This window comes from Zonotrichia albicollis, chromosome 13, assembly GCF_047830755.1.
Source record: "Zonotrichia albicollis isolate bZonAlb1 chromosome 13, bZonAlb1.hap1, whole genome shotgun sequence".
In the NCBI taxonomy this organism is placed as follows: Eukaryota; Metazoa; Chordata; class Aves; order Passeriformes; family Passerellidae; genus Zonotrichia; species Zonotrichia albicollis.
Window position 1 is genome coordinate 8,888,945 of NC_133831.1, and position 13,486 is coordinate 8,902,430.

At 49.7% G+C, this 13,486-nt stretch overlaps 1 protein-coding gene and 1 long non-coding RNA gene across 2 annotated transcripts; one reads left to right on the forward strand and one right to left on the reverse strand.

The window, feature by feature from the left end:
* The first annotated feature begins 11 nt into the window (after window positions 1–11).
* LOC113459738 (uncharacterized) lies at window positions 12–2,271 on the forward strand. Its single transcript, XR_003381265.2, has 3 exons — window positions 12–939; window positions 1,828–1,982; window positions 2,134–2,271. It is a non-coding gene; the product is annotated as an uncharacterized LOC113459738 (long non-coding RNA).
* On the reverse strand, window positions 2,060–11,221 carry TRADD (TNFRSF1A associated via death domain). The gene is made up of 5 exons (XM_074550998.1): window positions 10,837–11,221; window positions 9,487–9,638; window positions 8,183–8,460; window positions 6,327–6,519; window positions 2,060–5,402 (listed from the first exon to the last, which is right to left on the reverse strand). Exons 1-5 carry the CDS (start codon window positions 11,160–11,162, stop codon window positions 5,095–5,097), a joined length of 1,257 nt encoding a protein of 418 aa, XP_074407099.1. The 5' UTR covers window positions 11,163–11,221; the 3' UTR covers window positions 2,060–5,094.
* Window positions 11,222–13,486: the final 2,265 nt, after the last annotated feature.

Below are 13,486 nucleotides of genomic sequence, written 5' to 3' on the forward strand. Positions count from 1 at the left end.
ACGCTCGGCCAGGTTGGGGATTTGCACCAATTCTGCTAAAAGGCCGGGTTTTTCTTTGCCGCCCCTCCACCGTAACTTTTTTCACTAGGAAATGAACTAATTTTTCTGAGTTTCTTTTTCTTCTATACTTTGGCTTTTTTCTTTTAATTTCCTTGTGAGTATTTACCTCTGCAAGGAGTCAAATTGAAAAATAGAGGTTGGGTTTAGCTCAGAAGTTAAATCCATTTGGGGGTTGTTACTTTTTCTCACAGTAGGGAAATGATGGGAGGATTAGTGAGCTGAGCAGTGCAGAGGCTGGAGACTGATTCAAGGGTCCCTTTGAAAACAAAAAAAATACCAAACCAAACCCCACTTTTTTTTGCCATGCAGTTGGGAATTCAGCTTTGTAGTAGATAAAGAAGGGCTGATCTTGTGATTTTCAAACAGTGTTTGAGATTTAAGAGATTCAGGGTAAAATACATCTCTGCCCCAGTTCATGCAAAAGGAGTTTCCCTGGATTCAGCTGTCAGGTTAGCCAGTGGGTTCCTGTGCAAAGCTGCTGCAGGTTTCATATCCCAGCTCCTTGGCTCCCCTCCTGCGGGACAGGAGAGCTCACTGGGAGTGAGGCACTTGAGATTGCAGAGGTGCTGTGGCCTCAGAGGAGCCCCAGGTACCCAACAGCACTGAAGGAAGCACAGTGAGCTCCTCCAGGTGTCAGGGGTGGGACAAACCTCCCCTTCTGGCCATGCTGGCTGAAAAAGGCTCATCAAAGCAGTGACTGGAAACTGAACAAACCAGAGGCTTGGTGCTGTAATCAGAGCTGATCCCTCGCAAGTAGGACCAGCCTTGGAATGTCAGGAGAAATGTGTGACTTTGGGCAGCCACCCTCAGGCTGGATGCTGCTCTGGAGCTGCATCAAACGTGGCCAGAACTTCAGTGACCCCTCTCTTACTACTGCAGGTAAGTGTTCAATCAAAGTCTCTGAGGCAGTTTCATCAAAAGTATATATTTATTTATAAAAAAAGAATGGGGGAAAATATATATACCAAAGATGTTTTTCTGTAAAAGACAATTCCTTGGAGGCTGAATGTCCTAGACCCAAGAATGCCTGGCATTATAGTCCATAGCTGATCCAGATCTGATGCTGAATATCATGGGAATTTGGAATCAGATGGTCAGCAAGGGATTTTTCCACTGAAAACTAAGAGACATTAACCACACATCTCATACAGGTTTCTGTTAGAGATGTAAAGCCAGCTCCCTTCAGGGGGGTTAAAATTCAATCCAAAGGAAAAAAAATATTTTTTTACTCTAGGCCTTAAATTGCTTCAGTGTTTGAGTCCATCTCCATACAAAAGACACATGGGCAGACCCCTGTCCAGTGTACAGCACCAGTGTCAGGCACACACTCCAATATGTGGGTCAGACTCACAAACCCTCCTGATCCCTCTTCTTGTACCTCCTTGGTTTAAGGATACCAGATACAGTACCAGAGGTTCACCAGAATTTTCAGCTTAACTAAATCAGCAATTTAAGTGAATTTGAGGCTCCTCATCCTGCCCATGCTCACTCCTGGTTTCAGAGTCTGTGGGCAGCTGCCAGGTGTGGTTCCTTGGGAACACAGAGGGGAGACAGTGACCCAGAGAGCAGGACAGCTCCTCAATGCTGAACCTGCCTCTGAAATGAAAGGCAAAATAAACAGAGGCAAAATTGTCTCTTCCTTTGAGACCCTTCTGTATCAGGGGCTCCTGTCAGGTTTGCTTCTATCAGATGCCTCATGTCAAAGTATGTCTGGTGAGCATTTTAACTTCACTCTCCTCTTTGTTATCATCTGTTTGAACACTGTAGGTCAGCTATGCCAAAACAAATCATTCAAATTCTCCTTTGGATGGAACTTTTATTCCTTCTGGCAGACTGAATGGAGGCTCCTTCAAACCTGAAACATGGTTAAAATGACAAAAACAATCTGTACCAGAAAAAAAAGCCCTCTTGGATCTCTTCCTGTAAGCACATTTTGGCCTGATTTCTGCTGCTTGTTCTATGTTTTTTCTGGTTTAGATTTTATATGGAATTAATTAGCACCTTTATTTGCTTTTAATGTTGTGTTTGGTTCTGAAACACTAGCATGACCCCTGATTTTTTTCTTTTCCACAGATATATCTCAGTATATGGAGAAGAGCAGGGATAAGGCAAATTTCTCCAGCAGCAGCACTGTCCATGGCTTATCTCCCACCATGATGATGACTACTCATGGAAAAGGAGGTATGAAACAGCCACTGCTATGTCCCAAACCATGCCATGTGCTGGAGACAGTTTCACCATGGAATGTCACTGAAAAACCCTGTTCCTTCAAGTCTCTGCAATGAAGGCACCTGTGAATGCTGCTGGAGATTAAACATTCCAGAAAGGTTGCCAGGGGCCCCAGCACTTAATGGCACTTCTGAGAGGGAATTCTAACAGGGAATATGTGAGTAAGAGGAAATACACATGCCAGTCACTGGCAGAAATAAAACGTTTACATTCAGAAGAAAGCATTCATGGTTAGTCCTCTGCAAAACAGTAACAGCAGTAAAAAGTTTTCTGGACTTGAAGTAGATGCTGAATAACAAGATTTGCTCATTTTGAGCATTAACATGCTACAAAAACTAGTAATTGTCACTACTCAGTGGCTGCCTTGTAACTATATGTGCAACTTGTGCACATATAGCTGGTCTGAGAGCTTAGAAAAATCAATTGCAAATGAGACAGCAGGCTATGCATGTGACCTTCCTTTCTTAAAAAACAAGGTCATATGCATATGGCATATGACAACAATTACTTTTCTTTAAAAAGTAATTTCTGCAAGATCAAGAGCAAACTCTCTTGCTCTTGAAGTAAATTTCAAGTTTCTGACTTTTTAATTTTTAAAATACAATTTTTCAGATGGGTTTCTGCCAAACAGAGTTCCCCAGCTGGGATTTGGCAGGAAAGCTAAATACTCTGAGGTATGGATCCACAGCAGCCTAAATTAGGCAAGATCAGCACCACTGTGTTGGTCCCAAAAGCAAAACTGTCAGAGAGGTCATTGCTTCCTTTTGGGAAGACCACTGGTACTACTGGAAGGGAGAGGGTGGGATGTGTGAGCAGGAATGGAGGGGATGAAACTGCAATGGCACTGATATAAAATGGCTTAATAAAAGGTGATGGAGCCACAGTCTCTGCAGAGATGGTGCCTGCATGAAGTTCTGCTTCCTTGGAAGGTAGGAGCACGATGGAAACAGATTCACTCACACCTGAAAACCCTCTCCCCACACATAACCCCCTCCTTTCCTGGTTTTGTATGTAACCTCAGGGGTTCAAAATCTGCAGAAAACAAGCCATGATTCCCTGGCTTACACTGAGGATGGGATACTCAGCTCATTTGACCCCAGCTGGCTCAAAGCAGGGCATCTAAATCGTGCCCATCCAGGTCCCCAGTGAGTGATGCTCAGCTATTCCAGCAGAAGGTGCAGGAATGTCTCCAGCCCCAGGAGCTTGGATCTGAGCCCACACCTGAATCTGAGGTTGTGTTCCTCCTTACTGAGTCACAGCTTTGACTCCAGGGAAACAGTAAAATGTAAGTTGTGGTTTAAAAGGCCTCAAAGTTGTTCCTACCATGGCTGCTAGCAGCCTGATATTGCCATGTGCACACAGACTTGGTGTGTGTGGCCAGAGTCCCCCTCTGCACCTGAAAACATTTCCACAGCCCACTGGCTATTGCCACAGATGGGAAGGGAAAGAAAGGATAGAATTAATGGAATAGTATCAGTAAAAACCTATCAGGAAAGCACTGGGAATATGGCACAGGTAACTGAGCTGCTTTTGTGCTTCACAGGAGCCATGTCATGCCAGGCACTCACTGCTCTGTGCTTTGTCACAGCAGAAGTGCAGCTGCTGTGTTGACATACCACGAGACACTCAGCTTCTCCCACAGGAACTGAAAGCAGAAGTCAGCCCTGGGGTTTAGGAGATTTGTCTCTTAAACCATTTTTACCCTAAAAATCAGTGCAGGTGACTCCAGGCATGGTGGCAGCTGGTGTTGGATTGTCACACAGTGACAGCAGTGCCAGGGAAAGGCTCTCTGTAGCTCACCTGTGGGACACAGCAGGGTGAGCTGTCCCCTTCAGGGGCCCAGCAGGCTGAGGGTGGCCAGGAGGTGAGAGCAGCCAGCTGGGTGTGCTGATGGCTCAGCTCTGTGCTCTGAGGATGGCATCTGATGCTGCAATGCCCTGAGGGAGCAGCTCCAAACCAGGCTCCACAGGCACCTTGCTGATGAGGAGACTCTTTTCCTTCCAGCACTGTGCTTGGCTTTCCACAGCTGCAGGCTCCCTCAGGCTGGCAGGTAAGAGCTAATCAACAGTATTACTGTCTACCACAGATGAGAAAATGTTGACAATCATTGTCTGAATTTGAGTTTGTCCATTTTGTTTGTTCAGTGTCTGCCATTTGTTGTACAGCAGCAATCTTTTGCCCTGTGGAAGACTGTGGCTGTCCCAGGTAGAAGGAAAGCCTTCAGGGGGTGAGAGGTGGGAAGGAGCTCTAACAGAGCAGGGCAGAACAGGTATTCTGGCCATGAATGTTCTTTGTTCTTCAAACAAAGAAGGAAAATAACGTAAAATTGATATTTCCTTACTTTCTCCTTTTTCTTTACTTGATGTCACGGCTGAGAGCAAAAATGTTTTCAATGTAAAAATATATTGCAGCTCTCCAGGTGTGCTGGACACAGCCTGAGAAGCAGTGGCATTTTCTGCTTCCCAGAGAAATTCTGTGAGAAGCCTTGCTTGCTTTTCTCCTCTCCCTAATTCTCCCCTAGGGCTCTCTGTCTGGCTGCTTCCCTGTCACAGTCCTGAAGGAAGTCAGGGTGAAAGCCTCTCACCATTCACAGGAAGGTAGTGCTATATTTCTGAAAACACAATGAAATAAGGCAAATCAGAGGTCCATGCTGGCTTCTGCAAACACAGAACCTCTCCCCTGAGCATTTCCACCCCTATGGAAACCTGTGGTGACATTCAGGACGTTACATTCCCAGACACTGGCAGCAGTTTCCTACAACAGCTAAAGCAGGAAAGCCCTTAGCAATGGCACTGTCCCTGGGCTCTAGGAGCACTCCTCGCTGGAATGGAGGCCCAGCAGCTCCTCAGCCAAGCTGACAAGCCCGTTCTCCTCCAGGGCTGTGACCAGCCGGGCTATGGTGGCCCTCTTGCCCTCGCACTGGATGAACCTGAGCAGCATCTGGTAGGCCTGTTCATAGAGTCCCTCGCGCTCGTACTCCAGCGCCACGGTGTCGATGGCAGGGTCGCGCAGGGCGCGGCAGGAGCTCTGCAGGGAGCGACCCACCTGCTTCCACTTCTTGGACACGGACTTGGCAAACTTCTGGTGGTCATCTGGTGTGATTGTTCTGTTGTCTGAAAGGGGCAGAGGCCAGGTAAGATACAGAAGGTTCATGGCTGATGTGATGCAGCTGGGGCCAGTTCAAGGTTTGGTCAGTACCCTATGGAGCAGGGAGTCTGAGCTCCCTGCCTTGCCCAGCTGTTCCCTTACAGAAATCCTCCCACAACAACAAAGCAGCTGGGCTTGTCCCTACCCTGCAAGCTTGGCAAGGCCTATTCTTTTTTTTTTCTCTCTAAACTGTCCTGTGGTTTGCCAGAGTCCTTTTTCTTTTTTTTTCTTTTTTTTTTTTTTTTAGCCTTTCATAGGCAGCTTGGTAAGGCCTTTCTGACAAAGTCCCCTGTTCCCCACCTAAACATCCTCAGAACACTGGAATCCTGACAGGAGCTCTCTCCTCAGCTGTTTAGTACTGGAGACTATACACAGCTTAAGCCAGCTCAGAAATGATCTAGCTTACCTCAAGCTGATATTGCTATTGAGACTCTCTGAAAGCTCTCTGTAGGGACAGACCCCAAAGCCAGCTGGTGAACTGAGGGAGCCTGGATAAATCAGTCCTGTCTGAAAGCAGGGCTGAGGGTGTCCATGGGAACGTCCCCAATCTGATCCAACTGACACTATTAACTCACCTCAACCAAGTGACATGGAAGAAGAAAAAAATACTCTATATTCCTCCTTTCACTATTAATTTTAAGTTGTGAGGAATGTGGAAGGGACACAGACTCTGAAACATCTGGTTCTGTGCCACCCCAGAAAAGAAAACAGGTGGAAGCCTGATGCGAAGCATCATGGCAATATCTTAGGACTACCATAATTCCTTTCTTATGGGATGCTGGGAAGTCCTTGGTTTATCTGAGGTAGACCCCAATATGTAGTGATGATAATTCTTCCTGCTGGGCTGTGAGGCAGACCAAGGGCTCTGTTGGTCAGCTCTAGCTACTCACCAAACTTTTGTCCCTGAAAGATGAAGGTGAGCTGTGGGGGAAGGGAGCTGCCTTGAGGAGGATAAGGCTGAGATGGGGAGTTCAGAGATGGGCAGTCTTTTGCAGCCACATTGTTGTTGGTGCTCTGGTGAAGCATCAGGCTCTTGAGGCATTCCTCCAGCTCTGTGATCTCCTCGTCTGGCAGGCGGTCAGGCTGTAACACAAACAGCATCAGTAACTCTGCCAGGGCCACCAGCTGCAAAGCTGAGCTTGCTGAGGTCAAGAGAGAAGCAATGAGATACAGCATGAGCTGTCAGCCAGCCCAGTGAGGTGGTCTAGTAGAGCTGTGGCTGTAACAGGACGGCTGTAAGTGGATTTGAATGTAATGGGATATGAAATAGACAATCTCTCCCTGCTGGGTTTCTCACCTGCACCACTGAGTGCTTACACTTACAATACACTTAGTTTTGTGCAACTGCTACTAGCACATGTTAGTTTCCAGCAGCCCTCTGCACGAACTAGGGTGCACTGCAGGCAGCAGGCTTCTCCCAGCTCCCTGTGAGGGTGAGACCCACAGAACAGGGTGATCTGATCCAACAGCTCATGGCCACACAAGCAGGCAGCTCCTATTACCCACCTTCTCTCTCTCTCTGCCCCTCTGCTCCCTAAGGTTTGTTGTTCCTGGCTCCTCACCAAGCCAGGTTTTTTCACTAGCCAAGAGAAAATTAGTCTAACTTCCAAAATGCAGGTAATGAGAAAAGGAGTAAAGAAGGCAAAGCACATGGGAAGAGTCAAAGCTGGCAGTGCTGTGCCTCAATCAGAGGCAAACAGTGTTTAGCTCACTTACAGCAGGTACCCAGCACTGCTCTCAGCTGCTGAAGGCTGTGTCCCATCTTTCTGCCTGTTGCACTGTTAGGCAGGGTCAGACTGAGTCACTTTTGGGGAACTGAGAATAAGCTCATTTCTTTTGCCCAATCAGCTAGTTCAGCACAGGGAAGGAGCAGCAAGGCACAGTTCACAGGGTATGGGATATGTTGTTTGGTTTGGAGATGAAAGGTTTGGGTTTATTCTCTGTGCTTACAGAAAAGCAACCTGGAAAAACGTGCTCTTGTGCCTAATATTCCTGATTGATAGTGAGTGCCTGGTGCTCAGGACCATTTAGAGGAACCAGAGCTAAAGTTCCAGATGGAAAAGAGAGGAGGGGAACAAGTCAGTGAGTTTAATCATGTCAAGTGCCTTGTAGTGAGATGACAAGATCTCACTGCTCTTGCAAGCAGGATTAGAGTGCCAGTGCCAAAGTGTGCAATGAGCCAGATGTCAGATGAGAGATACTTTGCCTTCAAAGGGCAGCCTACTCCTGCTGGCAGCAGGTGCTGTATGTCCCTACTTTGACACAAGTTTTTGGTGTGATGTGCAGTGTGTGCACTCACTTCCACTGCTCATTTCCAGCTGCAGTTACCTTTGACACTCTGGGAGGAGGTGTTGTGCGTGCAGAGCAGTGATGGCTCCAGCCAGGGCTGCTCCCCTCTGCCTGCCTCACAGCTGTACTCAGGCACACTTGTGCTGACAGCTGCACTGTCTAGAACTCCTTGTCTTAGTGGGGTTAGCAGCCGCACTAGCTGTTTTACACAGAAGGCACAGAGAGTTAGCAGGATTTCTGCAGGCTGCTTTAGGTAACTCTGCTGCCCTTCCAGAAAAGTGCACAGCTCTTTTCTGAGCAAGGGCAGAGCTATTTCTCCATGTTAGAGTTAAGAGCTGAAGGACTGAAAAGTTTGTTAACCTGACATGCTGCATGAGAAGTAGATTTGCAGCCACCTCCGCAAGCCCAGTGCCACCCCTCCTCATTGCTGTCCATCCTCCCTCCCTCTCCCACTCACCTTTTCTCTGTAGATGCACTCCAGGCAGCGATCCTCATCCTTCAGCATCTTGTCAAGGTGCTCACTGCCAGTCTTCAGCTCCACTTCCAGAGGCTCCATGGTTGTGGCCAAGGAGAGCTGGAGGTGGTTCTGGAGGGATTTCTGGAGCGCTCCTTCGCGGTAGCTGCGCAGGAAGCGGCGGCAGTTCTCCTGCCTGCAGAACCGCAGCTGCACGATCAGGTGGGGGTGGCTGCAGTGCACCTTGAGCATGTCCACGCCATTCACGCTGCCAGTGGAGTCTGCCAGGGACAAGGGAGCACAGTCACAGTCCAGCCATGAGCCAGCCTACCCAGATCCACACCCATCTGTTGCGTTGTGATTTCAGGATTTACCTCAGAGACCCAGTTCCTCCCATGATAATTCCCTGCTAGGTGTGTTAGTCATCTCTCCCTCCCCCTCCCCTGCTGCCTGCTGAGCATTCCAGAAGGGCATCAAGTGATTGGGCAGATTCAAAGATGTCCCCTACCCCTGGGGACATTGGGCTGTCCAGGTGTCCTTTGTCCCTTGAGACCTCCCCTCCCATACCTGGTTGGTGGTCCCTGTGTTCCTTCCCTCCCCCTCTCCCCCGGGTAAAAAGGTGAGCAAACCACATGGTTTGAGACTTCTGTTGGAGCTGTTACTGGATCAGAGGCCTGTGGGCCAGGAATAAAGCTCTGGATCCAAACCCCTCCATCAGAACCAACTCCTTTCCTTCACCATTGCCTTAAAGCTTCTCCACCAAAGGTAAACCTGAGCTCTTGCATGTCTGGACTTGTCTCCAAGCACCCAGCTGCAACATCCAGCCAGCCAAAAGTGTCTCTGAGGTGAAATCACCACAGTTGTCCCTTTTTGGTCAAGCAGCAAGGGCCACACAAACTCAGGCATGTCCCGCCCAGCTATATTGGTAATTAGTCCAGTACCCATCCACAACAAGCCTGCAATGGAGGAACTTTTGAATTCTCTTTGTGATAAAGTCCTCTGGGATGGAAAATTGTGTTAAACCAAGAGGGAAGTGTGGGAATTTATAAAAACTAGAGGGTGTCTCACAGCTCTCAGCAGGCTGTTGGTAGCTCCCCTGAAACCTTCTCTTCCCCAGGCTCAACAAGTCCAACTCCCTCAGCCTCTCCTCAAAGTACTCCAGCCCCCAACCATCTTGTGAACCTCTGCTGAGCTTCCTCCACTTTACTGCCTTTCCTAAACAGAGTGAGCATGAGCCCTCCTTACCCATGAGGGTGAGATTAAAGAAAGGCCTGGCACTGCACACCAAGATACCAGAGGATGGGTACCTGCTAATGCCAGCTTCAGGGCCTTGAACACACAAGGCTTCTTCTGGGAGCTCTCGTAGAGGGATGGCAGAGTGATGGTCTTGCAGGTGGACTGAAGGAACAGGTAAGCACTGCCAGTCCATGAAGAGGAGCTGCCTGCCATCTTCAGCACCCTACAAAATCACATGGGCAAGCTCAGAAACCATAAGGGATGCCAGGGGAGTGCTACAGCACAAGCACAACAGACTTATGGGTATTTACTCTTATTTCTTAGAGCAGTGCTGATGTTGCTAAAGCAAGTGCAGCCTTTGAGGGGTTTACTGTTGATCTGTAAAGCACAGCACAGTGGGACACCATATCCCAAAGAAGCTCACAAAGCTTTACTTTCATTTTCCACTGGAGTCCATTCATTTTATAGTCCAAACATACTCTGAAGCAGAGTTTCAGTTCCTGTGCCTCTGACTAGCCAAGCTGGCAAAATGTGAAATGACTGAAGTGCTCCTGGGACCACCGAGCAGTCCTGGCTCTGGCATGCTCCCATGGACTGAAGCCCCACTGCAATCAGAGATGTTCTCCTTTAGGTCCTGGTCCCCAGGCTGTTCAGATGGGCCCTGAGCTCTTGTTACAGGACGCTCTACACAGGCAAGACAAGGGAAATAGTTTTAAACTAAAAGAGGGTAGATTTAGATTAGATATCAGGAAGAAATTTTTTACACTGAGGGTGGTGATGCACTGGCACAGAGAGGTGGTGGATGCTCCATCTCTGAAAATATTCAAGGCCAGGTTGGACTGGGCTTGGCTCGAGTTGAAGATTTCACAGAGGAGTTGAACTAGATGGCCTTGGAAAGGTCCCTTCCCACCCAAACCATTCGGTGATTCTGTGACCCAGGGCTACCTCTCTGCTTTGTTTATGCCCTTTGTGCCCCTGCAGTGTAACCCAGGGGTGAATATCCCGTCCAGTGAGCACTGCCCCATCCAAGTCCCCGCTCCGCGGTCACACCGCTGTGGGTGCTCCAAAAGCCAGCCCGGACGGCAAGCCACGTTTGCGACACGGCTACTGCCTTTTCGCTGACTCCTGCAGGCGTCAGGCCGCTGCTGCGGCTCAACTCCCGTCCTAGACTGGCTGGGAGGGGGCTGTCCCCGAGGGAAAAGCGCCGGAGCAGCCGCCGGCCCGGTCCCGCCGTGCTGTGCCGCCCTCAGGGCCGGTGGCTGCCCGCGCTGCCCAGGTGTCCCCTCGGTGTCCCCCCAGCCCGGAGAGCGGCCCCTCCAGCCCGGCCCCTCCAGCTGCCCCGGCGGGACGGCCCGGCCCCGATCCCCGCCCCGGCCCCCTGCCCGCGGCAGCCCCGGCCCGGCGGCCCCGGGCGGCGTTACCTCCTCAGCGCCGGCCTCGGCCCCGACACTTCCGCCAGGGCGCGGCGCCGCTCGGCACCCGCTGCGGGCGGGGAAACGGGAAGGCGAAAGTAAATCCCAAGAGCGCCTGGAATGGCCGGCGGCACTTCCCTGTTATGCCTGCTGGTTGTCCCGGGGCCCGCGGGGCAGAGGCTGCTGCGGGAAGCCCGGGCCGGGGCTGGCCGACACCCTGGCGCTTCCAGGTGTCCCCGCCGCAAGGCCGCCCGCCCAGCTCGGTGGCTGGGTGTCTCGTGTAGGTGAGGATCTGTCAGAAATACTCCGTTCAGGTGGCACCAGAGCTCGAGCATGGCATCCGTGCCCGAGAGCTGGGGTGGATGTGTCTCTCTGGACCATTAGCGATGAGGAGTGCGGTGGCTCGAAGCCCCTGCGTGGCTTGAGGCTGACACACTCGAGGCTGGTGGGTCCCGGCTGGCACTTGTCAGCTTATCCCCGTAGTGCTGCTGATGAGAGTTCGGATAGGTAGAGAGAATGAAGCAGCATTTCCCAAGTCCATGAGAGGTTCTGTCAAGTCAAAGCACGATTTGGGTCTCCATTGCTCAGCCTCAGGTAGCAGCCCCCTGTCCAGGCTGCATCTGCCTGCACAGGTGCCCTGTGAGCTGAAGGATAGCAGCAGCTCCCTGGTGAAAAGCTGGCATGGGCCTGGGGCCACATTTTGGGCTCACGTGCAAGCTGCAGCCACTCTGACTTGGCAGTGGTTTGTGCAAACTGGGGGACTGAACTGCAAAAAGAAGCAGGAAGGATTTTAAAACACTAAAAATACCTATATATCTGATGCTATTTTGCAACAACAGTATTTTATCAATATAAACGTAATTTGTTTGCTAAAGGAAAGGCATGATTCAAATAGAACTGTAAAGGAGTTCATCTGGGTTGGATCTCCTGGGTGCTCTGGATCACAGGGTCAGATCTAGGGAGTCAGGCAGTGCCCTCAGACCCCTTCAGGGTCAGCAGGCCTGATGGTGCCAATGCTTCTGGAAACAAAGCATTTATTGCTAACAGTTTAAGCAGGTGAGTTAATACATTTAAGTCTATATGATGGGGCTAAATGAACCTGGACATCCCAACATTTCACTCCAAAAGCTAAACCTGAAGCAGTGCTGGCTCCCAGAACCAGATGGGATCCACAGTGTGATTGCTGTGGATGACATGGGGAGCATCACCCATGTCCTGGAATGTTTTGTCCTGAAGCCAATCCACCTGCTCTGTGTTGTGGGGGTAAGAAAAGGATGGGTAACTGAGCCCCAAGTTTCTCCTCTGCTGACCCTCGCTGAGTTTGTGCCTTCTGGGAGCATCCCATGGGGTGAAATCAGTGCTTGATGAGCACTTGGAGTTTCATCTTGTTTGTGGGAAGTAAAGATGGCAGCGAGGGCAGAGGCTGTGGCTAAGTGGGGCTCAGCTGGCACAGAATTGGGGTGTCAGGGTTCAGTGGCAGTCCCTGGGGGGCTGGGGCTGGGATAGGACAGGCTGCCCTGAGCTGGCAGCAGTCAGAAGGCTAAAAGCACACTCTTACTGTCAGTAAGATTGACAATCCTCCTTAACGGCTCCAAAGGCTTTAAGGAAATCATAAAACAAAAGGAGCTGAACACATGAGATCTCATTCATTTTGCCTTAACTCTTTGGCAGACGTGTGTTAGAGACAGTACTGAAAGCAGCTAAAAGCAGTGTCCGAGCTGTCGAGGTGATTGCCAGAGAAGATGGCAGAGGATGCTGAGTTCCCAGGAAGGAAGCAGGACGGTGTCACTGGGCTGCTGTAGCCTGCTGGGTGGGAAGGGAAGGGGTTGTCACTGATACGATGGCAGATAAGATAGCAGAGCTGCTGTGCTGCTGCCACCTCACACTCCCGCTTCAAAGCAGCACATTCTACAAAAACGTGCAGTCCTGTTCCCCTCTGCCTTACACTTTCTGCATTGCTGCTCTGTTCCTGCTTCATGGGTTTCAGCTCCATCCCTTCCTTGAGGCTCTCTTGGTGCACAGGTTTTCATTTCAATGAAACCTGCCCTGCTGAGGCAATGCTGTGACTCCCCAGCCTCAGAGAGGGCATGCCATGAAATTCCGAGTGAGATTGTAAAACTTGGCCCACACTCCAGTGCTGCCCTGGGAAGGGGAATGTTTGCTTTTAAAAATGTCTTGCTTGGTTATGAGAGGGCTGAAAAAACATGTCATGGGGGTAGTTTAGTTTGTGCAGAAATCTGGAAGACAAGTGCAACACATTTTGGAAGAAGGCAAATGGAAAAGTTAGGTAATGATGCTCTAAACCTACTTCCCAGGCACTTACTCTTCTGCATTATGGTTCACAGGAAAGGTTGATTAAAATACACTTTGATTAAAATACACTTTTCCCTTATTGTGTCAGACATTGTAAGTGCAGTTACTGCAAACTGGAGTCAAAATCCAAAAGGTTTTTTTCCAAACTTCAACATCTCATCACAGACAAGGACCACTGTCAGTAAGCTGCTGGTTTCTACTCTAGGCCTTCTGTTGCACTATCAGTAAAGAATGGATATGTGAGGCTGTTTTCTGTGCAGAGCTTCTGCTTGCAAAGAGGTTTTTCCCCCACAGTTTGAGAAATCTGTCTCAGCTTTTTGAATACCAGTGCAGCAGTACCAGAAAA